The following is a 26,550-nucleotide window of genomic DNA, read 5'->3' as shown; positions in this document are numbered from 1 at the left end:
TAACACGCCTACTCAAACCAAGACAGCTAACTTCTGCAAAGAGAATCAAGGATTCCTATACATTTTGCTAGGCAGAACTTGAATTAAATATTGTTGGATTTTGAACCACTGGTGTTTAAACTACTTCAACTAATTTTTGTATAATAGGAAGGACTCCCCTGAACTGTAGGTAGGGCTGAGAGCATTGCATATTAGGAAAGTTGCCAAGCATTTGCTTTTATAGGATCCATTATAATTTTTTTTTTTTTTTTTCCAATTTATCCAAAATTTAGGCATTGGGCTCAAATGCTTGATTTCTTTGGTAAATTTCAAAAATGACAGAAATGGGTCATATACTACTACCAACAAAATTTCAGGGCCATGAGGCTCTGGGAACACAGTTTGCCCATGCTTGGTAAATGTCAGCTTGAGCTCAGTAGCTCTGAAAATGACATTTTTACAAACTTGAGCCTCGCAATAGGTAAGGCTTCTCCAGCAGTAGTATCTCAGGACTGCTGCAGTTTGAGTTGGGTCTAGGGGCCTTAGAGTAGAGGTGTCCTGCCTGTGCTTTCATTTTGCCTGCTGGATGCTGGAGGAGGAAGAAATTGCTTGATTTGAATGTGACAGAATGTGCTGGTTTTGGCTGGGGTAGAGTTAATTTTCTTCAAAGTAGCATAGTAGCTGGTACAGTGTGTTTTGGATTTGGTGTGAGAATAATGCTGATGATAACACGCTGACGTTTTAGTTGTTGCTAAGTAGCGCTTATCCTAAGTTACAGATTCTTCAGTTTCCCATGCTCTGCCAGCAAGCAGGTGTGCAAGAAGCTGGGAGGGAGCAGAGCCAGGACAGCTGACCCGAACTAGCCAAAGGGATATTCCATACCATAGAACATCATGCTCAGTATATAAATGCGGGGGAGTTGGCCGGGAGGGGCGGATCGCTGCTCGGGCATCGGTCAGCGGGTGGTGAGCAACTGCACGAAACTCGACTGCATAATTTGTGGTAGTGGGGGACTGCATTTGCACTCTCCCCTGTTAGGCACTGTTATGTATGCTACTTTGAAGAAACTCTGCCCCAGCCAAAAGCAGCACACAGAACAAGAGCCAAAATGGAGCAACAGTTAGATTTGGAGAAGGCTTATGAGGAGATAAAATCGGGCTGCAGAAAAGGAGAACTGTCAGTGGTCTGTCAGGTGAGGGTAGAGACTGGAATTGGCAGGTCTCAGAGGCTGGGAGGTGGAAGAAGGCAACCATTGGTTGGAAAAAAAAACAGATGGAGGCTGGGACTTGAGGAAGCAACAAGGGAACAGAGGAAAATGGAAATCAATAGGTAGCGCCAGAGACTAAGGCTGGAAAAGGAGCTTGAAGGGAGAGCAGAAATGGCTGGGCCAGCAGTCTGGGAATGAGTCAGGTGCAGGAGAGAGGTCTGACATTCATCTGGGTTGAGATGCAGCACCAACACTGGGCTGGGAAAAGCAGAGACTATGAGCCGGAGGGACTTCAGTTAGATAAAAAGGCTGAGCAATAAATTACTGAATAAGAGACAGACAACAGCCTACTACAGTTGTTATTTACTCCATTAGTTAAAGTGGCAGATAAGTGTATTGGCACTAATTCTGCTGATGATCAAGGTAAGTGTCAATATAATGGTTTATACTCTTGGAAATTTTAGAGTTTAAAAAAAGATCTTAAAAGAAAATTATTAAGTACAAAACCAAGGTACTCAATTTAGACATGTTAGGATTGCAGTTATTTCTATAAACTTAATTCAGCCTATTTTGTGTAAACATTTCAACACAGATTTTAGTTATTTAAGTAAAAAAGTAAAATTTATGCTACTTTAAGAAATAGAAATCCAGTAGTCTTCAAATTCTGGAAAAGGCATCAAGCACGAAAACTTCAACTTTTTTTGAAAATTTTTCAATTCATGATACAGTGTTTCAGCACATTTTTATTCCATCAAGTTTTAAACTCTGAATCACTCTGTCAGGGAGTACAAAGAATAATCTGAGGCTTAAAGATTGCTGTAGAAGTGGCATGAATCAGTGGATCAATTTTTAAGAAGCTGGAAGTCACGCAGTTTCTCTCTTCTTCTCTTTTAAGACCTACTGGTTTTGAGTAGCCCTGCTAATAATAAAAGCAGCAGAGACAATAAGCTTGCTAGTTCCTCAGATTTGACTGGAGTTTTGAGTGTTTGGCCCACAAATGTGAGTTATTAGAGTTACAGGTGGAAAGAACATCAATTCATAGACTGAATTTCTGGATTCTGTTTCTCTTTAATGGGAGAATAATTTTTGCTCAATGAGGAATGAAGTTTGTCTAGTAATCTCATCATCTGTTAAAGTCAGATATCAAGTTACCTGTAGTAAACTTTTAGTTCTGTAAACTTGTGTTTCATTATTAAAAAAAAATCTATACATTTCTATTAGTCAGCATATTTTAAATTATTAAGACATTTCTGTGTATGCATGTTAGAAAGTGTAAGAAAGCAGACAATTAGGGCTATTCTGGTAATATACAAGGATGGATTCCAGTAAGTGGTGGTGAATATTGAAGAAATGTAACTCTTAGGAAATCTTCTTTTAAAAGAAATTTAAAAATAAATCTCCAAGATTAGATGTCATCCTTCCATTTTCTCTTAGGTCACAATTTTTAGTACTCAAAATACTGATACATATTTCTACACAAAAATTGTATATTGAAAATGTACATCTGCAAACAAACTAAATTATCACCACAACAATCCTGGTCAGGTTAATCTTAAAAATATGAGACTAATTTGTTTGTTTGCAAAGACCATCTTTTAGCCTTCATCGTTGACAGGCAACTAGCAGTACTGTTTGTCTTTAGCTTCCTACTATACCTTAGAGTTTTAGGTGGCAGCCACATTTCTGAACGATCTGATTCATATCACATTTACTTCATATAGTGAAACTTTCAAGTGAAGCCGTAGAAGAATTAAGACAGTTAAGGCCACTATAGGTGTTCCTATGCGTGCCAGGAAATGTTTGTGGTTATATTAGCCTTTGGGCATGATGCTTTGAAAAATAAAGAGTTTATGCGAAGCATAAGAAGCTTGCTGCATTAAGGCGTAAGTGGCATAAAAACCTAAATGCAACTGAGTTGTGCCAAATTATATGTACACTTCACTTCAAAAAGGGTCAAGGAAATTATGTCAGAATAAAGATATCAGAGTTTTGCCATGTGATAAGCAAAATCACAGACCATGAAAATGAGGCAAAGAAATCAAGGAGGTTCTAATTTCTCCAATGAATTGGGCTTATTTTGAGAATACTTTCCACTCTCTCACTAGAAAGGTCCCTCTCATCATGCAGCAACAAAATAAATGGTCATGAACATTTTGTGTGTCTATTCCATGGCAGCTGTATTTGCCACTACACCTACATGATAAGTAAATTCAAAGATCTTGGTGAATGCTTGTCAGGGTCATCAATTCAATCTAGAAAAATCTAGACAAAAATAATAACTTTAAAGATTGAAATAAAATGTGAGATCATATTTTGAAGAATTCCAGATGTTATTATCCAAAATTCATAAGGATTTGAGAGGGAAGCCATATATTTTTAGAAACTATACACTGGATGCTGATTTCCATGTTTCTTTAGAACCCGATTAACCAAGTAACAAATTTTTCAACTTGGAAGCATTATCCCCATGAGCAGAAGCAAAAATAGCTGGTCTCAATTCCCCTTTAATTGTACAAAATAAATATTTTCTAAATTAATAATAAAACCAGCAAAATTTAACTTCAACATTTTAAATGGTTACTATGAATAAATGTGACTAAATACAAAAGCTTAGAACTAATTAAAAAGTGTGTAGCCATGTCCCCTTAAGAAAAGTTATCTGTCATCCAACCCCATATGTCTCCAAGACAAGGCAGAAACAGCAAGACTGCTAAAGTGAAATCAGCAGGCAAAAAAGACACAACTGAGTGTAATCAGCATAAATGGTGATAACTCAACCCATAACAGAGAAAAATAAAAGAGAAGGCGTACAGATTTTGAAGAGCATCAGCCCTGAGGGACACCATAACACACCTGTGTTAATAAGTTAGAGAACAAAAGATGTACTTAAATTGACTACCATCTGACAGCTAAGAACCAAGTTAAGAATGAGCGGTTTTCAGAAAGCAAAAGGGCAAACCTTGCTTGTAATACACAGGATTATAGTTGGTCCTGGCCCTACTGGAACTGCACTGGTTCTTTCCCGTAAGGAGGTAGAACAGGGTGCGATGAAAACCACGGATTTTGCAGAGTCCGTAAAACATTTCCTCCAGTAAGATGCAGTATCCACTGAGATGCCTGCAGTAGATTCAGCAAAGTTTCAAAGCCTTAGTAAAGAACAGTCCTTTCTCTGGTGACCTCTGCAAAATTGCTCAAATAAAGAGAATACAAAACAGATCAAAACTCTTTTCTAGTGTAAACTGGTATAGTTCAGTACCGTGGAATTATTTTGAACTACAACAGCTTTGCGAAAAAGTTTTTAAAGATTTCAGGATAATCAAGTGTATTGGGTTTGCATGGCAAGGTTTTGGTAGCGGGGGGGGGGGTGTCGGGGGGGGGGGGTACAGGGGTGGCTTCTGTGAGAAGCTGCCAGAAGCTTCCCCTATGTCCAGTAGAGCCAATGCCAGCCAGCTCCAAGACGGACCCGCTGCTGGCCAAGGCCGAGCCCATCATTGATGGTGGTAGCGCCTCTGGGATAACATATTTAAGAAAGGGAAAAAGTTGCTGTGCAGCAGCAACTGCAGCCGGAGAGAGGAGTGAGAATATGTGAGAGAAACAACTCTGCAGACACCAAGGTCAGGGAAGAAGGAGGGGGAGGAGGTGCTCCAGGTGCCCGAGCAGATTCCCCTGCAGACTGTGGTGAAGACCATGGTGAGGCAGGCTGTCCCCCTGCAGCCCATGGAGGTCCACGGTGGAGCAGATATCCACCTGCAGCCCGTGGAGGACCCCATGCCGGAGCAGGTGGATGCCTGAAGGAGGCTGTGACCCCGTGGGAAGCCCGTGCTGGAGCAGGCTCCTGGCAGGACCTGTGGACCCATGGAGAGAGGAGCCCACGCTGGAGCAGGTTTGCTGGCAGGACTTGTGACCCCGTGGGGGACCCACGCTGGAGCAGTCTGTTCCTGAAGGACTGAACCCTGTGGAAAGGATCCACGCTGGAGCAGTTCGTGAAGAACTGCAGCCCGTGGGAAGGACTCACATTGGAGAAGTTCATGGAGGACTGTCTCCCGTGGGAGGGACCCCATGCTGGAGCAGGGGAGGAGTGTGAGGAGTCCTTCCCCTGAGGAGGAAGGAGCGGCAGAGACAGCGTGTGATGAACTGACCACAACCCCCATTCCCCATCCCTCTGTGCTGCTCGGGGGGAGGAGGAGAAAATCGGGAGTAAAGTTAAGCCCGAGAAGAAGGGAGGTGTTTTTAAGATTTGGTTTTATTTCTCATTATCCTACTCTGATTTGACTGGTAATAAATTAATTTTTTTTTTTTCCCCAAGTTGAGTCTGTTTTGCCTGTGACACTAATTGCTGAGTGATCTCTCCCTGTCCTTATCTTGACCCACGAGTCTTTCATTATATTTTCTGTCCCCTGTTCAGCTTAGGACGGGAGTGATAGAGCGGCTTTGGTGGGCACCTGGCATCCAGCCAGGGTCAACCCACCACATCAAGCAACTTGAGTAAAACTGTGGAAGATGTATAAATAATCACAGCATTCTGCAGTCTAAGTGACAGTCTGTGGGTTGATGCTTCATTCTTTTTTGCCTTATGTAGCAATTTCCACCTAATGAAAATGGGTAAAACTGCTACCAACTAAGAAGTTTCCAAACTCTAAATTCTAATGATCTATCTTTATATCACTTTGCACTGGTGTGAATGGCTGTCAAAGGTGGAGATCTATTAAAAATTAAGCCAACAATCTTGTATTTATTAAAAAGGTACCTTTGTCGTGTCACTATCAGAAAAAGCATATATGAAATGCTTTAAAGTTACAATGAGGGTAGCAATGATGCTATCTTCTTTGTTAGCACTTTGGCCCCCAAAATAATTCTGGCATAACTATAGTCAAGATAAATCATCTAAAAGGATGGACTAAATTGAAGACTGTCAGGATTAAAGCACAGCCACAGTCCCAAGTAAAGCTACACCTGCCATCATATATCATTTTTGCAATTAGATAGCTAATTGAACTTACTCAAGAGCCAAGTTATTGAAACTCCAAAACATGATTGGGAAAACAAAAGTCATTAACATAACAACTACCTTGCCTGTACACTTTTGGGAGAAAAGGTTTTATATTCTTATCAGTTTTTTTCTAAATTAAAGAGATTACTTTTATTATTTTCTGCTGGATTAAAAATGTATTTAGTAATTGTAGAAGGATTTTTGAAGACTGAAATCCTCCAGCAAACTATAGAATATGGACTGCGCTGACTGTGATGGTGAAATTTTCCCCACGTTGCTCTGTCACATTTCTTCAAACCCCGACCAGAAGAGATCTCTATGCAGCTTTTATTTGAAGAAAAGCTGTCACTGACTTCAGCAATAGTCTTTGCTCCTTTCCTACCACATAGGACGTCCTTTGACTATTAAGATAATTAAGTTTACATGAAGAGTCAGTGTAATCATCTACAGTGGAGCTCATAGAACTTTCTTTGACTCCCATGATAAAAACAAAGTATCTTTTCAGAGCCAGTAAGCATGTATGTAAACTGCCCGGACTGAAAGAAGAGCAGAGCAGTGCTCATGCACTTCTAATGCATTTCTAGTGCACTTCATGCACTGCAATTATAATCTCTCAAATTCTGCCACTGGTTGCGATCAGACTGCAGTAAAGGAATTTTTAAAACTTGAAGTGGGTTAGAAAAAAGGTAGAGCATAAGAAGATGAAATAGTCTTGCCCAAGAAACAGTCCTGCATTTTGCTCTACAAGAAATGAAATAGATTAAGAGCCAAAATTGAAAGTATAAATCATTTCAGTCATTGATCTCTGCTCTAGCAGTTGATTTGATTGCCAACATATTTATTCTTTGCTATGACTATGGAAGAATCTCTTATCCTTTTTTTTAACATCACAATTGAAATGCTCAATTTTAAAATTTCGTTTTCTGCCAGAAGTATATTCACAAAACATACAGACACTAAGTAATCAGTTGATCATTCCTGTTTCCAATGCAAATATTAAATGCTGAAAGAGCAAAATGGCTACAAGGATCATGATAAAAACCAGGGAATATATATTTAAAAGTTGATTGAAATAAAAGAAGCTTAATATAAATTAAAATGGCATTTTGTTTCTTTAAAAAATCTATTAATGTCACCACATACAATATAGACTAATGACCCTTACCAAAAAAATGGCAAAAGCTAGTATGACTAGAGGTTGACTGCCATAATTCTGCCTTCACGGTTCACACTCATATTGTTGGTGCTTTGGATAATTTTAACATATTTGGATAATATTAACATGTCTTCAGTCACATAACCACGGTGAGAGCTCAGTAAGCACATACACATTTCTGCTACATACTGAAGAATGGTTTTTGGTCTTCTTTCTCAGAATAGACAGCCAAAAGGATGTGCATCCAGGAGACAGCACGTTCTGGTTACGATTCCCTGGTAAAGTGCACTGCTGCTGGGTAGGGCCAGGCAGACCAAAAACGTGTACAGCCGGTGCTAAGGCTGGACAGAGAGCCAAGGAGGCGAATGAGGGACTCTTTGCCTTTGCTACCTTACACATAATCATGGCAAAGCAGAGATTCTGGCCCTAGGACATTTAAGATGGTGATGGCATGCGGCAGCCTCTTACAGCCAGGCTGCTGCTTCTGGGGGCAGCAGCAACCCCAAAGGGGACGCGTACGTTAGCCGCGTGCTCCAGGGGACACACTGCCTGCGTTGCACTAAGCCTGAGCACCACCGTTCAGTTCAGTACAATCACCAAAGCCAGTCAGCTCGGCCCAAGGGCACGCTCAGCCTAAGGGCACGCGTTAGCAGTGTGACAGGGAGGGAAGCCTGGATTTAAGAGCAAGCTCACATTCGTGCTTAACTAGCAGGGTGGACGACCAACAGCAAATCTCTGGCATCAGTACCAAGTTTGGTGCTGACAGAAATTAGGACTAGTAATGCATATAGTTCTTTCTGAAATGAATTTGAGAGACCAGACACCACAGGAGCTTGCCATCATTGCAAAGCTCTCCTTTTAATTTAAAACTTTTAGGGAGATGTAATTGCAAGCATCTGTTTTTTTCAAATTATCATTAAGAAAAGTACTTTGCTATTAAGTGGGATCCCTCTTAAGGTTTTGCTTTTTTTGGTGTTTGTTAAAGGTGATGACTAACTCCACCAATACCTGCTACTGGAAACATGCTCTTCACTAATGGCTTTGGCAATGTCACCTTCTTATTGCAGGCACAGTTCTTCCTTCTCAAGCACAAAGTCTTATAGGCACTGTGGTTTATCTGCACCACTGGAAGTGATTGGAAGGCAAGTTAGACTTTAAAAATGGGCTTAATAGTGTAGACTAGTAATGATGAAACACTGGTCAAATCTGTTTTCCAGTCTGAGGCAGCTCTTTATTTTCACATCATAATTCTCCCAGAACACTGCTGCTGTGTATAACTGGAGAGTGTTGCTAGTTAAAAAGTACCTGGTGAAAAGGCCAAAACCCCCTCCATTATCTACTTTTAAGTCTCTCTTTGGATCTCACCCAGGTCATGGCTTCTGTAAAATATTAGAAAACACTTAGGCAGCCAATGTACTGTATCTACTGCCTCTTCTAATTCACTCTTTCTCTGTGATTCACCTGCTCCTGTTCGCTCTAGTCAAGGTAGCTGCTGGGATGCAAGCTCTCGTGAGTGGGAATCACTGTTTTGCTGCACACTCGCACACTGCTCAGCGCAGCGGGTTCTCATCCTCACACTTCAATGCGAGACAGACACGAGGAACAACAAACTCGGGGTATTTCTTGCTGAGAGAAAAGGGAGAGGAATGGCTGTTGGATTTTATTTTGGAAGTGCATGCCACTATGCTGAATGTCAGCAATGTAAGAACTTAATTGACAGGATAGATTGATGTGACAATAACACAGATAAAACAAAGACACTGGTCCATATATAAATAAATCACTGCCAAGACCTCTAAAATATAAAAATATCATGTTGCTGAAAGGAAATACTCTTCTACACACCTTGGTAATTGCTCTTAGCCAAACTAGTTTCCATTTTAATTTTATATATTCTCCTTGTTCACTATTTTAATAGTAAGTTATTGTCAGTGAAACTGCATAAAAACATAGCAAGAATATTAGAATACCAGAAAAGTATCAGAATATCAGCAAAGGATGTCATGGATAATGAAACAGAATGTTGTCCAGACTTTGAACAAAATGTCTTAGGTAGGTCTGAGTTAGTTGGATCTGAACACGCCCAGATGTTGCCAGGACTTACATCTAAAGGCTCAGTTTAGGCCCATCTCTAGTTAGTTGAGTTATTCAGGGTGGCAAGATTTACAGACATAGCTTATCAGTGTGAACAGCATGCATGGAAAAATTTATGCTAAGGTGAAGGATTTCTGCAAAACTCATTCATTGTAACATGGACTAGTTATTGACATAAGAGTTCAATTGTATATGAGGTTCACAGTACAGCTATTAAAATACTGTGCAACATTAGATTAATGTAAAGATTCATGTGTGAGGAAACCAGCTGCCACCTGTGGCTTCCATGTCACTGCTATTATTATTCATGAGCTTTAGGCTGCACATCGATCACCTCTGTTCTTCGCTCACTATTGGAGTAGTTGAACACAGGAGAGAACAGAAATCATCCCAGCTATCCCCCCGCAAAAATCAAAAAGGAGCTTTTCCAGTTTTTCAAATGCTAAATGAGAAATTTGAATGAAAAAAAGTGTAGTTCCCGGCTTACCTGTTTTCACCGGCACACAGGTCAGTGCAATATTTAGCACATATAACACCCCCAAAAATCCATAAAATTGAGAATATTACAAATCATTAATAAAGTATAAAATCTGATTATATTTTTACCTTAATTATTTTTTCTTGACTTTCTGATTTTAATATGACCAAGATTTTCTAAATCTTATGGACATATGAACATATATGGAAATTTGGAATTTTAAAATAAAAATCCTCTTAGTGAGATACTGAAATCAGATTATGATGCTGATGCAGTTTAATGGAATTCTAGAACTTATTCAAGTTAGATTTTACTTTAATGCATTGGATATTAAGTGTTTAGTGTAATTACATAATATTAAAATGTAATAAAATTGTTTCCGCAATCATACAACAAAGCCTGACTGTTAAAAATTAGAAAACAAGGCTTGTAAGAATATGCTGCAGTAAAGCTGCATCAGCAACATAACTTCTTTCGCAAGGAGTAAGGCTGAAGAAATTTTTCACTTAAGTCTTTTAAAAACCCTTCACAAACGCCATCTGGTTATGGCCATTAACTATGGGAAGAGATTGAAAGGAGTGGCTTTACAGAAATATGAATAAGATACCATAGCACAAGACAAAAAGAACAAGAACATTCAAACTATACTCTATAGTAGTTATTTTCCCTGGTAAATATATATATCTGGGGAACAAGTCATAAAATGAAAAACCATACATCGTTGGAAACCATTTTTAAATCTCATAACTCCCCAATGTTGCTTTTTTACAAATAAGGGAAAGTCTTCATATAACTGAGTTAGGAAGGTGTAATACTTCTAAAAAATAGTCTCCTGCTAAAGAAATTAAATACGTATACAGTGAAAATGACAATATTGTTTACCACGGAAATAATATTTGCACAAACCAGGACACAATAACATCTTCTAAAACAACTGAGCAGCAATACTAATGCCGCTCTATGTTTCAAATATTTATATCCAATGTATTTATAATAATCTTTTCAAAGGTTTGTGAGAAATAAATCTAATCTCCCCCTTTTTTTTCAAACTACGCACGGTATATGTGCTAACTTACTGAATTCATCCTTCATGCAATTCCAGTTTATTAAAGAGGTTAAAAATTTATAAAACTCTGATGGGATATGGTTTTAATGCTTCATCACACCACCCATCATTTGCTTTTCAATCTAGATCGGAATGATCTTTCCGACTTCCCTGCAATCACCTACCTGCACAGCTAATATTTTCTGAGCGTTCTCCTGAGAGGCTGCCTGGATCCTCGCCAGCCCAGCCTGGATGGAGAGGCCGCGCCGGCTCCACCGCGCCGCCAGCGCCCCGCGCAGCCGCCGCTGCAGCGCCCGCAGCTGGGACGGCGGCGGCGACGGCGACGGTAACGGCGACGACGACGACGACGACGACGACGGCGGCAACGGCAACGGGGGGTCGGGGCAGGGGGGAGAGGCAACAAGGGGGGGGTGGGGGGGGGGTGGGGAGGAGAGAAAAAAAAGGGAAAAAAAATTAAATTCCCAAGTCAGAGTAGGAGAGGAAATTAATGGCAGCGTTCAAGAAGAATGATGGAGGGAAATATAGAAAGCAGTCAATAGCCCATTCTGCGCTGTGCGGACCTGACAGGAATTTCACAGTCTCTTGGTTTTTCAGCCCACTCATGTGCATTCATCAGAAACCAGTCACATCTGGCTGCCAGGATGGGGGGTTAATTTTCTCTAAATGCCTCAGCAGTTTTGTTCTAGCTGAGGCAAACTCTGTGACTGCAAAGCTGATGAGTAAAATATTTCTACTTCACCCAGTTTAACTCAAAACCGATAGCCTCGGGACATATTGAACCTTTCTTAAAAAAATAATCTTTTGAAGCTTTTTGAATGGCACATCAGGTCAGGCCAAAGTTTAAAATGCAAGTTTAAGACTTTGATGGACACAAGGGCTTTTTTTTTTCCCTGTGTAAAGCTTATCATAGCTTGGCAATGTGTGCTTTAGTGCATGACAAAACTAAAGAGAATTAACTTAGCCATCAACTGCTCAGGGAGAACAATAACAGGAAAGAAATTTCCAGATAGAAGTTCCTATTAATCTACCCAGCTATAACCACATGACATGAAAGCATCTAACAGCACTAAATTGCACTGAATGCAGCGGCTGAGAGTGACACTACTTAAAAAAAGGATTTTATCTAGAGATATAGAAAAGATAACACTTATCCTAGGAACCGCATTCAGTGCAAAGAATCCTAGCTGAAATTATTCAAAGTGGGAGTGCCTACCTGATAGGCTTTTGCTATTTGCTAACAGTAATTATTGTTACAATCTACAGCTAAGACTGGTGTCAGTTTTTCCTTAATCTGCAGGTATTTGGAACTCATAAACACGGTGTGGCCAGTCTCAGTCTAGAAGAAATATGTTTTAATGAGATCTGAAAATCTACCAACACAGAATGTTTTTGAAAACGACTGTGGGTTTTGGTAAATTCTGCAAACATTGCTGCATACTCTAGACCAGTCGCAATTTAGAAAATGGAAATTTAAACCACCTAAATTATTGCTTAGTGGAAATACACGCTTTTGTGTTTCATCAAGTTAATTATTTCAATAAATTCCATAGCTATTGTTAGCATGAGGCCTTCAAGAGTATGCCTGTCAACCAGATTAACACAATGGATTGTACCACTCCTTTGGAAATATTACATTTCATTAAGGTCAATGCCACAGGTCAATAATTGGATCAGTTATAAAGAAGCTTTTACATGATAAGATATGACTGCTCTTTAGGAGCAAGCGCAGTGTACCAGGTGAAAAATACACTTTTTCAGAAGAATGTAGATTATAGTAATATCAAGTGAGCTATTACAGCCTAGAGAGTAATTAATGCACATTTTCAAAATTAATGGCCTGATTTTCAGAGATACTGAGTTTCCACAAGTCCCATTAGATTCTATGGAAGCTGTGAGTACTCTGCATCTTTGTAAATGAGGCTGTAAAATATTAAAACAGATCTTTGTACATAATTTTTTTTGAGTCCTGCCAATGTATATTAAAAATAACATGAGGGAACGTAGATGAACTCAATGGGAAAATACAGAAATATCAATCTGAATCACTGCCAAAACCTGAAACCAAATATGAATATGTTTTCCAATTTGAAGAACTTTTTCTAAGTACCACTGCTCCTTTCCTCCTATTTTAAGATTTTTTTTTTTTTTTTCTGAAATCTATCTCTTTCTGCGGGTCTGCTGTTAATTCAACTATTTTCAAATCTTATGTTGTATGACACCATTCTGGAGTCTCAAAAAGAATGCAGGTGAGACAGGAACAAACCAAACAACTTATGACATTTTCATAAAACATTCTGCTTCAGCCCTAGGGGGAAAAAAAAGTAGAAAACTATTGTTGGATTATCAAAATTCTCAGTTTTGTAAAAAGGTAAAATAATTGCAAGCTATGTTGTCATGATGAGGAAAATGGTGGTTGGGGGAGCACATGAAAGGATTTGTCAGTGAGTGGTGAAAGGGATCGGTGGCTATCCAGTTCAACAGCTATCCAATTTTTTGTCTTGAGAGAATCAAAAGACATTCAAAAATTTTGAGGTTTGGCTATTTGAAAATTGCCATATTTATTGAGAAACTGACAGTTTGTAATGGCTGGTGTCCAGTACGACCTTCACTAATGTTTCTCATTTCAAAATTACAAGTCCATGATAGCTGTTACTATTGTAAGTATTCCTGCATCTAATGCATCTCATATTTTGAATAATTTTATTGTGCCTAGCATAATGGAGCCTAAACCCACTATTTGTTAATTTTACAATATTGATTGCAACATAAATAACATTTATGCACACAGTCAGAAATACATGTGTGTGAGAAAGTAACAACTTGATCAAATAATGTTACCTGCAAGGTTACAATAAACTGATGGACCCACTAACCTAGGAGGGGCTATGCAATGTCCTGAGTTGACTGCGGACCCCTAGCTGAGGGAACAATTTAAAACAGAAAAATCCCAAGTAACCTAGCTAAAGAGCACTTCTAGCCCAAAAGCAGCCTGTAGATTTCATAGGATTTGCCATTATCTCCCTTTCCCTACAGGCACCAATACTGTTCCCTTAGATCCTCTTCTCGGTCATGTAACAGACATACAGTTATTAGCTTTTCCTTCTCTTACATCTTTATCACATGTAGAGACTTAAGAAGGCATGGCATGTTTGAGTTGCATACACGACATTATTGCTAACAACTCCTTCATTTTTATTGCTTTTTTTCACTATTTAAGAAACAAGCTGTTTCCTAAGTATTCTCAAGACATCGAGCCAAACGCTGGCTGAGAAGGTAACAGCATCTCCAGTGGTCAAGATGTAGCAATATGTACAGTAGCCAAATATTTGTATGAGATTCACTTTGTTTTTGATGTTTACTTTGCTGTGGGAGCAGGACTGAAGGAAAAAGGAAATAAAAAGACAAGTGAGCTCCAGATTTTGGGGATTCAAAAGGAAAGGAAGCACCAGGATCCTTGTTTCTGTCATTCTTGCACCTGCCATGGCTGCAGCTGATACAGGTCTGCACAAAACAACCTTCCGTTAAAGGGACTGTAGGGGTTTCTGCAGCATCAAAACAAAATTCATCCTGCAAGGAGGAGCAATAGCTTTCAAAGAGGTGTGGGGTTTTTTTTGCTGGGAGGGGACAATTTTTGCAGCAAGTGACTTCTCCCAGTCCTCATCCTACAAACGAGGAGACGGTGAGCCGACGGCTTTGCTGGAGAGGCGGCACCTTTGTGAGCTGCTGGTGAGAATGAATGACGTTGTCAAGGAGTTGCCCTTGCCATTCTTCTGCTTTGGGGCTTCACTGTCATTCTCCTTTACTTGTGTTGTGGCTCCCCTCTATGCCTCACAGCAGAGGGGAGCATATGGCTCTGTATTTGTTTAATTCCTTGTTTATATATGATAGTAATATCATCAATAATATCCACGTGATTTTGGGAAAAGGTGTGAACTAGCTGCCGTTGGTATCTTACTAGAAAGGAACCTTATGATTCGGGGTACCTTATTCTGTTCTCACCTTTAAGTTTTTTGTTATGATAAATCAAGATACTTCATTAAATTCATGCCTGATTTGCAGTAATATGATTGAAATTAAGCTAATATTTTAATCTGTAATTTCTTTTGAGGGATCAAACTGGGATAAAAAGCATATGATACTATTTGAAGCTGAGGCCTATCCAAGCCTAATTCATTATTCCAGTGGTATTGTTTCTAGGTCTTCAGTAATTAATGCTATCACAATATTTGGATTCTCTAAACAGTAAACAAAAGGTAAATTGAAAGAAAATCCCACACAGAGAGAAGGAACTGTATCTTATTTAGACCAGAATGCTTTCTGCTTTTGTTGCCTGGCAGTTCACAGGAACCCAAAATTTTCACCTGCTTATCTTTTATTACACAGTCTAGCTGCATAGGACTAGACCAATGCAGATTACACACATATTTGACAACGGACCCAAAACTAGGGGTGTTTACTTAATTAAACATCAAATGGCATGTGGCCCCATTAAGAATACAAAGTGAACAGCATGTGGAACTCAGTCATGACGCTTTTTCTCGGTCAATAACATACTACTTGGACTGCTTCAATTACCAGTTCTGGTCCGTGACTACATGCTAGCATTATATTGGGTTATGATTACAAACCTAATTCTTCTCTCTGCTGTTTCTAATTAGTGACATTCAACTGATCTGAATATAACTGTTCCTGGTTTACACCTGAGAATGCAAAGAGAGAATCAGACCCTCTATGAATAAAATTTCATTTTATTTTCCAAAATTATAATTATTCATAAGAAAAATGTATTCTGCATTTAGAATGCATACTTACTTCTAAGGTGTCTGATCCAGTAAAACTGCAAGGTCCTGGATCACATAAAAGGTAGTAGATATTATTATAGGCAGAACTAGTATGCTGCTTCTCTCAAAAGAAGATTGTCTTTAAATTTTGCCAAACTTTAAACATTTGATCTAAAAATGTGCATGGCAGGTGTTTGCCTCAGGCTGAATTTGTTTGGATAACCCAAGCAGTTTGCTTTTTTTTGTGAGGTATTCTGGGCAAAATACATTGTTCTGCTCCTGTTACAAAATTATACTGATGTTTTCTTTACTAGATGCAGTGTGCAAAGGGGACTCACATTTCAAAGGGGACAGCATTTTTGTATGTGATATGACTTTTTCATAAAAATAATATCTGGTGAAAACTGTAAGTCTTTGGAAAACTATTAACTGCAGATAGTTACAAGTAAATTTTTCCATTTTTATCAACTAAAATTTTTAAAAATATTGTCCTCTTTAAGCATTCTTGAGCCTCTCACTGGTCCTATAGTTGATCAGATTGTTTATGTACCAGCCTTACCAAGCAAGTAAGAATGCTTATCTCTATATAACTCTACCCTGTACATAAACCATCTTCACAAGGCGATTTGTCGTACATTAGATCAGGAATACAGCACTGAAACTTGATTTTCTCTATAACGTCTGTTATTTTGGTCCAGGACGAGATTCATCACTGACAACAATGTGCCAATGGTGTAAATATCCATCTATTGGTGCTCAGCAAACCCAGAGAAAAAAAAGTCTTTGTGAAAATTGGAAGGTATATTTGGATCAAACTGTGAAGGCTGTGTTAAGGATACCAACTTGTGATTAAGAAATCCAGCTGTTAATCAAAACCAGTGTAATTCCAGCCATCATAGTCTAATCTAGGCTTTACATAGCTATGGTAAGATACAGTAATATCAAACAAGGAGATCCAAACCTAGACCATAAAAATGGAATATTAATTGCCAGTGCAATAATATTTTACCAGAAAAAACTGATTTAGTGAGTTTCCCTTCAAGTACCAATTGAAATTTCCTTTTCCTTTCCTGAAGTTTCCTTCAGAAACAGCCTGAAAAGTAGGAAGCAAATTCAGCCACACGGCTCAAGGAATGGAAATTTCTCTAATTACAGAAACCTAGAGACATAGCTACTCTGAAGAAAGGGTGATTCCAGACTGAAAACAATCCAAGGCGATACAAATTGAGACCTTTAAAAGAACTAGCAGCTGAAGATTATGTTGCAGCTACAGTCGGTAGATAGAGCTACTTACCAAGTGATTAAAACCATTTGTGGATATTAAAATGAAGAAGAAATGGACTAAGCAGCAGCAAAAATGGAAAAATATAGGTAGCTGAGGCAGATGAGAGAAACAGATGGGCAGAGCATTTCCAAGAAGTCTCACTAGACTCAGCCCACCATCAATACCATATTTTGATGAAATATTATGAACCTAAACCATTTAACATTAACAATAACCAATTGAGACGTCAGCAATACACACAGCAATCCAGAAGCTAAAAAAATATCAAGGCAGACAGCAATGATCATATCACAGAGAAATGGAGCACTAGATCCCACCATCTAAACAAAACTCATAGAATTATTCAGGGAAAAAACATCTCTCCCCTCCCTCCTGCAAGAGAAATCATTTGCAATGTAATATCATATAGGATGTAAGATGAAGTTGGGCAGAAATCTTAGTAAACAATAGGCTGGATTCAGCTCAGGTGAACATGAATGAGCTAGAGATAGTCATAGTAAGTACCATCATAAAATAATACATCATCTATTCTCAAAAACACTTGGAAAGCTTATGTACACCTGCAATCATATACTGAGCATGAATCAGGTTCATGCTGTGAAGAAGGCAGAGAATAATGGAAGACAAAGTACGCTTTAATATCAAGGCTCCTGAATGTAACCCTGCAGAAATATATTATATTCATATCTCTGCCACACTGTACCCCTGGCATGTTAACCAAATAATTTAAACTCAGCTTTCCAGAGATAGCTGGGAATTTTGTGCTCTCTCTTTTTTGGGGGGCATCCAATTTAAGCCTTTAATTTCTAGAGCTGATTAGCAATGACAGATTCAACTGAAGACAGTGGGGAGACTTGAAATCAGTATGCCACGAAGAAGCGTATATTTCTGTACCCTCTGTACCCTGTACCCAGGGCTAGATCTGGAAAAGGCTTTAGGCATCGGATTGCTATGTTAGGCAGCTAAAACCGTCGTTACTTTATGGCGTTGACAGTACAGGAAACTAAGATTATTTCACTGAATTCTTTTATTAAAACATGACTCTGTTTTACATTCAGTGAATATAACTCTTTCAACAGCACTCTTGACTGACATATAACTGCTACCTGACCTTCTGGCACCTGACCTTCTGGATTCAACATAACATTATTTTGTAATTCTGCAGTAGTCCCTCTTGAGACACCAGTTTATTACAAAATGTAGCAAACCAAAATGAAACTAACAGAAGTATTAACTACTAGTCACTGCTATCAGTAGTAACCTACTATGATTTTCAGACCAAAGCAAATTACCATTACATGTTGAACAGAGACTAATATGTCACTTCTAAATCTACACTTTCTCTATTTTCAAATGATGCTAATCTTATATCAGAGGATCCAATGTGTGTGTCATATTAATTCAACAGTGCGCTGTGAATGCTAAATTCTATGTAAATGACATAAGCCTTATCAATTCCATTCATTGTTACAACTCAAACAACGGCAATTACAGCAACTCTACAGATTTTGGCGCTGTAAGAATGGCAGATTTATTAGCAAAATCCAGTTAATATTTATCTTTTTATACTATTCAACTACCAAGTTGCACCTGTACAATATACAAAGCTCCTAGGTAATGAGATCTTTCTTTATTGTCAAATCTGCTCCACAGACTGCTGGTAAAGATTACATAGCTCATTTAAATAAAGCTCTTTTGTCAACAGACTGGATATACTTTAAAAATGAGTAAAAGCCTCATGAAAAAAACAAATCTCAGCTGATGTGCAAGTATACATGAAAAGATGCACTTGTTTTTTGACCTTATTCCAGTTGTTAATGCTTTGGTAAGCAGATTAGCAACGTTAAATTTTAAAAAAGGAAAACTGTATTTCAAGATCCACTGAAAAACAAACGAAGAAAAGCCTGAAAAATCAGAGTACAATCTTCTACTAAAAATATTGGTGAATGCAGACAAAAACATTGGTTAATGGAGGAAGGAAAAAATGAAAGACTGATATTGTGATTTTTAACTGCTGTCAGGAAAAAACTAAGGAAAAGAGACAATAGGGTAAGATCAGGGTATCTTTCTGCTGATTGTGGCTACTTAGTGTAATACCAATCTGAAAATGAAAAGTGTGCTTTCTATATTAGGTTCCTGAAAATGTAGCCTAGAGATTGATACTGACTAGATATAGAATACGTGTGATGTCATTCTTTCCTCAAAGATTTTTATACTTGCCAATTTCTATTGCTATACAAGGGAAATATATCTGTACTTATTCAGATGGCTCTCTATATCATTTAGTAACACTGATAATCAAATACTGCTTTTTCATCCCCAGGAGCCTGAAGCAATGAATGGAAACATCTTGAAATGGTGCAGATAATTGCACTTACCCTAAACCAAAGGTTTAAATTTTTTAAATTTTTTTGCCTCCAAAGCTCTCATCCGCAGAAGCCTACAACTTTTCCAACTTCTGTTTGGTATTTGCACAAGGCCATTAGAGGAACATGTCAGAAAGCATAAGCTGAAGTGTCAAAACCTTTACTTGCAAGTAAACAAGATGATTGCTCCAAAGAAATTCCTGACCTTGCCATTAATTTCTCCTGTTAAAGCAGCCATAATCTCTAATCATTCCTTTTACAGATTCTACTGCTTACTCTGAAGAGAAGAAATTGCACAATAAAATACCATATCTCATCCTCTGTCCCCTCCTAAAGGATTTCTGGAGTATAATTGTTAACACATTTTTCAAAAAGTAAACTAGTACTCTTTTGGCATTTCGTGTTGTTGAGAAATGTTTTCATGAGCTTGTAATCTTAAAACTAATAAACTAACATTAATAAGAATATGTTATACTTTCCCAAAGAATTTAATATGGAGGTCAAAGATAAGCTTCATCTTTGTGAAGGGTGAATTCATGCCTTCTTTGCTACCTTTGAAATACGCTAAGATTAATTACCAAAATGTACTTCAGTTGTAGATCTAGCAGAATACAGAGACAGCACCCTGCCTGTCTTCACTAAGGAACATCAAACATTATGATGATAAACATTTATATTAAGCTGTTGCTTCTGATTCATATGAAGTATCTCCTGATTATTGCGGAATAGTAAAATGAAATTCAAAAGAAGACATTTTATTTTTTTCTAGATGACCCATACATCAGTTATCCCCTATAACTTCATGAGAATTCAAGGGTCATAAATCAAGCCCATCTTGCTCTCTAGCCAGAAACCAGCCTGTTGTGACCAGACAGTACTGCCATTTCTTTTGTGTTTCTAGGCCTTTGGCACCTGGCAGTGATCTCACCAGAGCTGTTAGTCACCGCCCTATTCCTAGGCTTTGTGCAGCGTGACGGTGCATTGCAATAGCCCAGGTCATACAACGGGCACCTCCGCAGTTGCACATGCTCCTGGATGCTTGGTTGAATCCCCACCAGCATCCCTTTAGCCGTGACTGAAACTTGACTTCCAGTTAACCATTTCAGGAATGACACGGCCTTCAGCTGAGCAAAGCCAGGGTTTGCACAGGAATCTCCCCCATGGGTTTGCACAATACACCACCCAGCCAGCGAAAGCAGCCCAGAGGCTGGATATTCTGCAGGGCCAACTTGAGCACGGAGAGGTAAGTGTGCTTCCTGGAAGGCAATGAATCAATCAGAAGAACAGCTGGCCAATTAAAATGTGCATAACTTCTTGCCAGATGTTACCTCTGTGCTGATGGCTGACTGCATCTTAGAGATGCACATTGTTTCTCAACCCCTGGGGCTACTTTCATACCGTTAAATAAACAGAGCTAGGAACCATTCTATGGCAATAAGGCTAAGTGGCACAGGCTGGCTTTGTCCACACTATGCAGTCCACTACCACTTCTCAGTCTTGGTGTGATCGCTTCACTGCCCTAAGACACAAATAGTATTCTAGGAAGAGGAGGGGTTAACAGCTGAATGACTGAATTAATGTGAAGACTGTGTTTCAGCCTATGAAGACGAAACAGAGTAGGTGTTGCATACCCTTAGGTATGGTAAAGGCTCTTGGGATAGCGGTGGAATACTGTATTGTGTTGAGGGAACTAAAGCTGGTGCTGTCCCATCCACCTTCCCTGCTTGAAGCAGTCCCTGGTGCATGTTATTCCTCAGCTCGTATTAGGCCTTCTCTTGGAAAGTGCTAGCTAGCACAAGCCAAAACAAGACATGGTACCATAAATATACAGTACGGAGGACTACAGAGCAGGTCAAGCTAGGTCCCTAACCCTCTTTCATTTTGCAGACTAGATGTCGCCTTCATGGCCAACAGTATCCTGAGCTTCCTGTTGAAAGTGTCTTGGAAAGACCCAGATGCACAGATGCTCTTCATAAACAATAAGAATTGAATTCATAAATAGTACGAATTCATGGGCAGGATGGGATTAGGAAGGGAACGTGAAAGTTGGAGGGGGTCCAGCTTCAACAAGTAGGGGAAGACAGGCAAAATGTATATGGCTACAAGGTATTACAGTAGTTCAGGTTAGGAGCTACACTGTGAAGGGAAAAAGGGATATCTTGAGACTCATAAACTGAAGTCTTTAAGTCATCAACTAACTTGAATTTTACATCCTTACTCTAACCAAACACCCTTTGTTTCTTTTCTAGCACCAGAGATTAGATTTCAGAAATCTTATGAAAATTCTTCAACCTAGTCACCCCCTTCCTGACTTTGACTTTAGCTCTGACTTCCATCTTTAGGCTAGACAGCTGTTTTCCTTCTTGCTTGACCCAGAGGTCAACATAAGGTGACAGAATGCCCTTTCTTGCTTGCTAAACATAAGCATCTTTTGAGGTTTACTCAAAAGACTCAGATTCCCATACCCACCACACCTACACATCAGCTTCTCAGTACAGGCATTTATCCTGTATGATTCTTGGTAACATTCTCACTGAGACCTCTAAAGAGTTACTTAATTCTCTGGTCTGAGAACATAGCACTCAAACAGGCAGTCCTTGTTAGGATTTGACTGTATTTTCCCACCACCATTATCTGCCTGTCTTCAGTCAGGATGGACATTGTATTGCAAAAATGAATATTACAGAGAAGGCAGAAATTAAAATGGTGTTCACAGAATGCAGTTTACAATTAGTTAGATACTTAGCTTCAGTCTGTTGTAATACGTATTATATTAACCAGCCATTAAGATAATTGGAATAAAATATTGCAGGCCTTGCCAGAATCCTTTGTCCTCAGAAGGCCTTAGGGATTCAGCCACATTTCTGTAGGAAGCACAATGTAAGCAGAAGGAAAAGGCTAAATGAAGTCACACACTGTCAGTAATCACTCAGTAAGTACTGTAAGTCATTCGTACTATAAGTCATTCATACAAAAGTCTCAAATTATAAGAAATACCACAGGTGCCACGTAGACTCAGATAATGTGATGTAGGTTAGGACCTAATGTAAAGTAGAAGTTTGAATGATATTCCAAAAGCACTGATTCATTGTACATCCTTCTTCCAGTTCTCAGAAGAAGAAAGATGAAGGAGAGGAAGAAGAAAGATGAAGAAAGATGAAGAAGAAAATTAAAAACAAGAACAAGAAATACGAAAGCACGTGTCTGAGAAGGCAGGAATGAGAATTCTCCACCTTGACAGTACAGCTCTATTTCAATCTGCAATATTGCCACCTCAATATTTCATAAAGAAACAAAAAAATGGAAAGAATACTGCTGGAGAAACTCCCAAATACATTATTTGTATTTGTAGTAACTCTTTAAAAGTGTATGAGTAAACAAACAAACAAACAAAAGGCTTCTTAACTTTTGTTGTTCTATCTCCTCTTCTACACTCCACAATATCTTCCCCTCTTCAAATTTAGAGAGCTCAATCAGTAAGCAGATATAGTCTGCTATTGCGTTTACAGTCTGAATTTCAAAGTGTAGCCTGTGTCTCTTCTAGTATGTGCATGGACTTTGAATAGGGCAGAATATTCTATCAATGGAATAAAGCAAAACTGTGTATGCAAACAAACTGAAATTGTTTTTCTTCAACAAAACTGCCACAGATAATAGGACAGAGCCAAATGGACATGGACCACAAAGAACTTTGAGTGGTATGGCACACAAGAAGGCTAATAACGATATACTATTCTGGTAACCAGCATTGAGTCAACTGCAGCAGTGTGGGTTTCAACAGTGCTGTTTTTACAGCCAAGGAGAGACTAATTTGTGCGCTCCTAGATTTCATTGTTTTGTCTTTACTTAGTCATTTCATTGCTCAGAATGCTCTTTAACAATTCTCCATGCTTTTACTTCTAAACTTTTACTCAAGCTGAATTCTGTTGTTTCTATGTGTGTATCATATTTCCCTCACTTTTCCTTCTCAACAGCATCCTGAGATTGGCAGCCATCAATTAGATTGTAATGCTATTGTAAATTATTTATTATATTTCATAATGATAAAGCAGCACTTTATGTAGATGTTCATGTACCTGAGAGTCGGGCCACTGAAGAACATCAAAACAACCAACAGGTAGACAAGGCTGCTAAGATTGAAGTGGCTCAGGTAGATCTGGATTGGCAGCATAAGGGTGAATCATTTATGGCTTGGTGGGCCCACGACACCTCAGGCCATCAGGGAAGAGATGCAACATATAGATGGGCTCGTGATTGAGGGGAGGACCTGACCATGGACACTATCGCACAGGTTATTCATGAATGTGAAACATGCACTGCAATCAAGAAAGCCAAGCAGTTAAAGCCTCTGTGGTATGGAGGACGATGGCTGAAATATAAATATGGGGAGGCCTGGCAGATTGACTATATCACACTCCTACAAACCCACCAAGAAAAGCGCCATGTGCTTACAATGGTGGAAGCGACCACCGGATGGCTGGAAACATATCCTGTGCCCCATGCCACCGCCTGGAACACTATCCTGGGCCTTGAACAACAAGTCTTATGGCGACATGGCACCCCAGAAAGAATTGAGTCAGACAATGGGACTCATTTCTGAAACAACCTCATAGACACCTGGGCCAAAGATCATGGCATTGAGTGGGTATATCACATCCCCTATCATGCACCAGCCTCCCGGAAAATCGAACAATACAATGGACTGTTAAAGACTACATTAAGAGCAATGGGGGGTGGGACCTTCAAACATTGGGATACACATTCAGCAAAAGCCACCTGGTTAGTCAACCCTAGAGGATCTGCCAATCGGGCTGGCCCTGCCCAATCAGAACTTTTACGTACTGTAGGAGGGGATAAAGTCCCTGTAGTGCACATAAAAAATATGCTAGGGAAAACAGTCTGGGTTATTCCTGCCTCAGGCAAAGGCAAACCCATTCGTGGGATTGCTTTTGCTGAAGGACATGGTTGTACTTGGTGGGTGATGCGGAAGGATGGGGAATTCCAATATGTGCCTCAAGGGGATTTGATTTTAGGTGAGAATAGCCAATAGATTAAATTGTATGGTGTTGATTGCTATATAAGGTCTCTGGTATAGTCATTGACAAAAACTTCAATCACAGGATCATATTCTGCTTGTCACTTAAAAATTTAATGCAAAAGCTAAATAAATTTTCATTTCCTGATACATTAGGAAGTTTCCAGCCACTTCATCCATTTCTAAAGGAAAAAAAAAAAATTACTTGTGGGAATTCCTGTTTCCTGGAAGTAGCAATTGTAAGATTCACCTACTCATTTTTCACCTGCAGGCTATGAGTGCTCCTTGGCACTCCCCTGGTCCCCTCATCTGGAGGACCCACAGAAGCATAACATATTTTCCTCCCTGTCTGCACGCAGCCGTTGCCAGCACAATGAAATTCAGGGCCCTCATATGGCTGATGTGCAACAGGGTCTTGTCCTGTTGCTGAATGGGGAAATAGCCAGGATGTGCACCCACAAATCAGAGCTGGGTGTGCCCTTGTTCCAGAGCGCAGAAGAAGCCTGAAACAATCACAGCTGAATCTTGTATTTCACATCCTGCTTTCAGGAAAAGAGGAAGAGCCAAATAGTGAAGTGAATAGTGAAGACAGTCAAAGGCGACAACCATATTTTCAATTTATGAGAAAAGTAAAAACCCAAAAGCAACAATGCTAGTGAAATTAACAGCAATTAAAGTCAAATTTGCTCAGCAACTGCAATGGCCCCTAGGATTTGTCATTTTTATGTTGCAGCAAGGAATCTGGAAGTCCTAGGAGGCCAGGCTCTAGCCCAGATAGATCCATGCCTCATCCCTTAGCACCACAACAGGGAGCCTATTAACACTGACAAGGCTGACTGCCCTGAAATTGCAGACTTTTAAAACGCTGACATTCTTGGCCCCAGTGGCACAAGGCCTCAGGACCTGTGCCCCAGATTTCGGGGAACACCTCAGGACCTCCAGGTGTCAAGTGTCTGGCTCTGCTGTAAGCCACCAGAGTCCCTGCCGCAGAACTGGGACCCCAGTCTCTATTACGGGGGGCCACAGAGGCGCAGTCAGGCTACCTAGACCTCAGGCAGTGGTGTCTGGAGGAACCGTGCTGGAGTCACAGACCCCAGCCTAGCAAGGGGAATTCAGCATCTCTTTCCAGCTCAGAGCAGGGTTGCACTGAAAACTTAGTTTCTATCAATGAGAAATCAATTGAACGCAAGATGTTAAATAGTCACCGCATTTTTTGTTTCATTAATGTTGCTGTCAGATTTTCACTTATTTGTTACTATCACTTAGTTAGGTGTGTTTCTTAAACAAAATCACCTTAAATATGATTTGATTGAAAAGGTTTTATATATATAAATTACAGCCCTTATTATACAGGTATTATATTTACAAGGCAAATATGCTAAATAGAAAGCATTAAAATAAAAAGATGTGACAAAAATTGTTGAACACTGCTTCCAAAGATGTATGTCTTTAATGGACTCTACCTTACAATTGGTGTCTATGTTCACTTTTCTTCTTAGCAAGGATTACGACTGTATAGTCATCTTTTCCTAATTCAGGAAAAATTCTCCAGAACTGATGAAAATTCAAGCATGTATGAAAACAAGGAAGTCATTACTAGCGTGTAAGCTTCAGATTGATTTTCACTACGTTTGTCAAGAACTTTGGGCTTTGTAATCCTTCTTTGAAATGCAGTCTGTATAAACCCTTTCAAATAGCAGTTTTCCTAGATAAAAGCTGACGGCAAACTGGTTAAACTATTTTAATGAGGAGGTACTTAAACCATTTATGACCTGAGTCAGTGACTTTGGTAACCATGAGTTAGTTGGCAGGTTCCACCTATCTTGATTTCCAAGATTCTTAACAGTCACAATTACACAAATAGATTCAGTATTATGTTCCTGATTACCAGATAAATGGAAGATGCAAAAAGGAATCTAGTTAATGCCTTTATAATCACACACAATTACCTTAAAAGGATAATAAAAAGGAAAGAGAAATGTTCAGAAGTTAGGAAATGCCAGACTTACAGTTGCTTTTGCAATGTTAACTTAAGACCCTATGTATTATGACACAGTCTTATTTATATGGTTCATAGTCTTTTTCCTATCTTTTTCAAAGCAATGGGTAGACT

General features: G+C 39.2%; 1 protein-coding gene across 1 annotated transcript in view; it reads right to left on the bottom strand.

The window, feature by feature from the left end:
• Positions 1-26,550, bottom strand: part of CCDC178 (coiled-coil domain containing 178) — a 185,892-nt gene that overhangs the window by 10,205 nt on the left and 149,137 nt on the right. The window contains 1 exon segment of the mRNA XM_050892501.1: positions 11,135-11,269. Coding sequence (XP_050748458.1) covers positions 11,135-11,269 — 135 coding nt within the window.

Source organism: Gymnogyps californianus, chromosome 2, assembly GCF_018139145.2.
Source record: "Gymnogyps californianus isolate 813 chromosome 2, ASM1813914v2, whole genome shotgun sequence".
Lineage (NCBI taxonomy): Eukaryota > Metazoa > Chordata > Aves > Accipitriformes > Cathartidae > Gymnogyps > Gymnogyps californianus.
The sequence above is the reverse complement of the archived record's forward strand: the minus strand, read 5'-3'. Positions and strand labels throughout refer to the sequence as shown.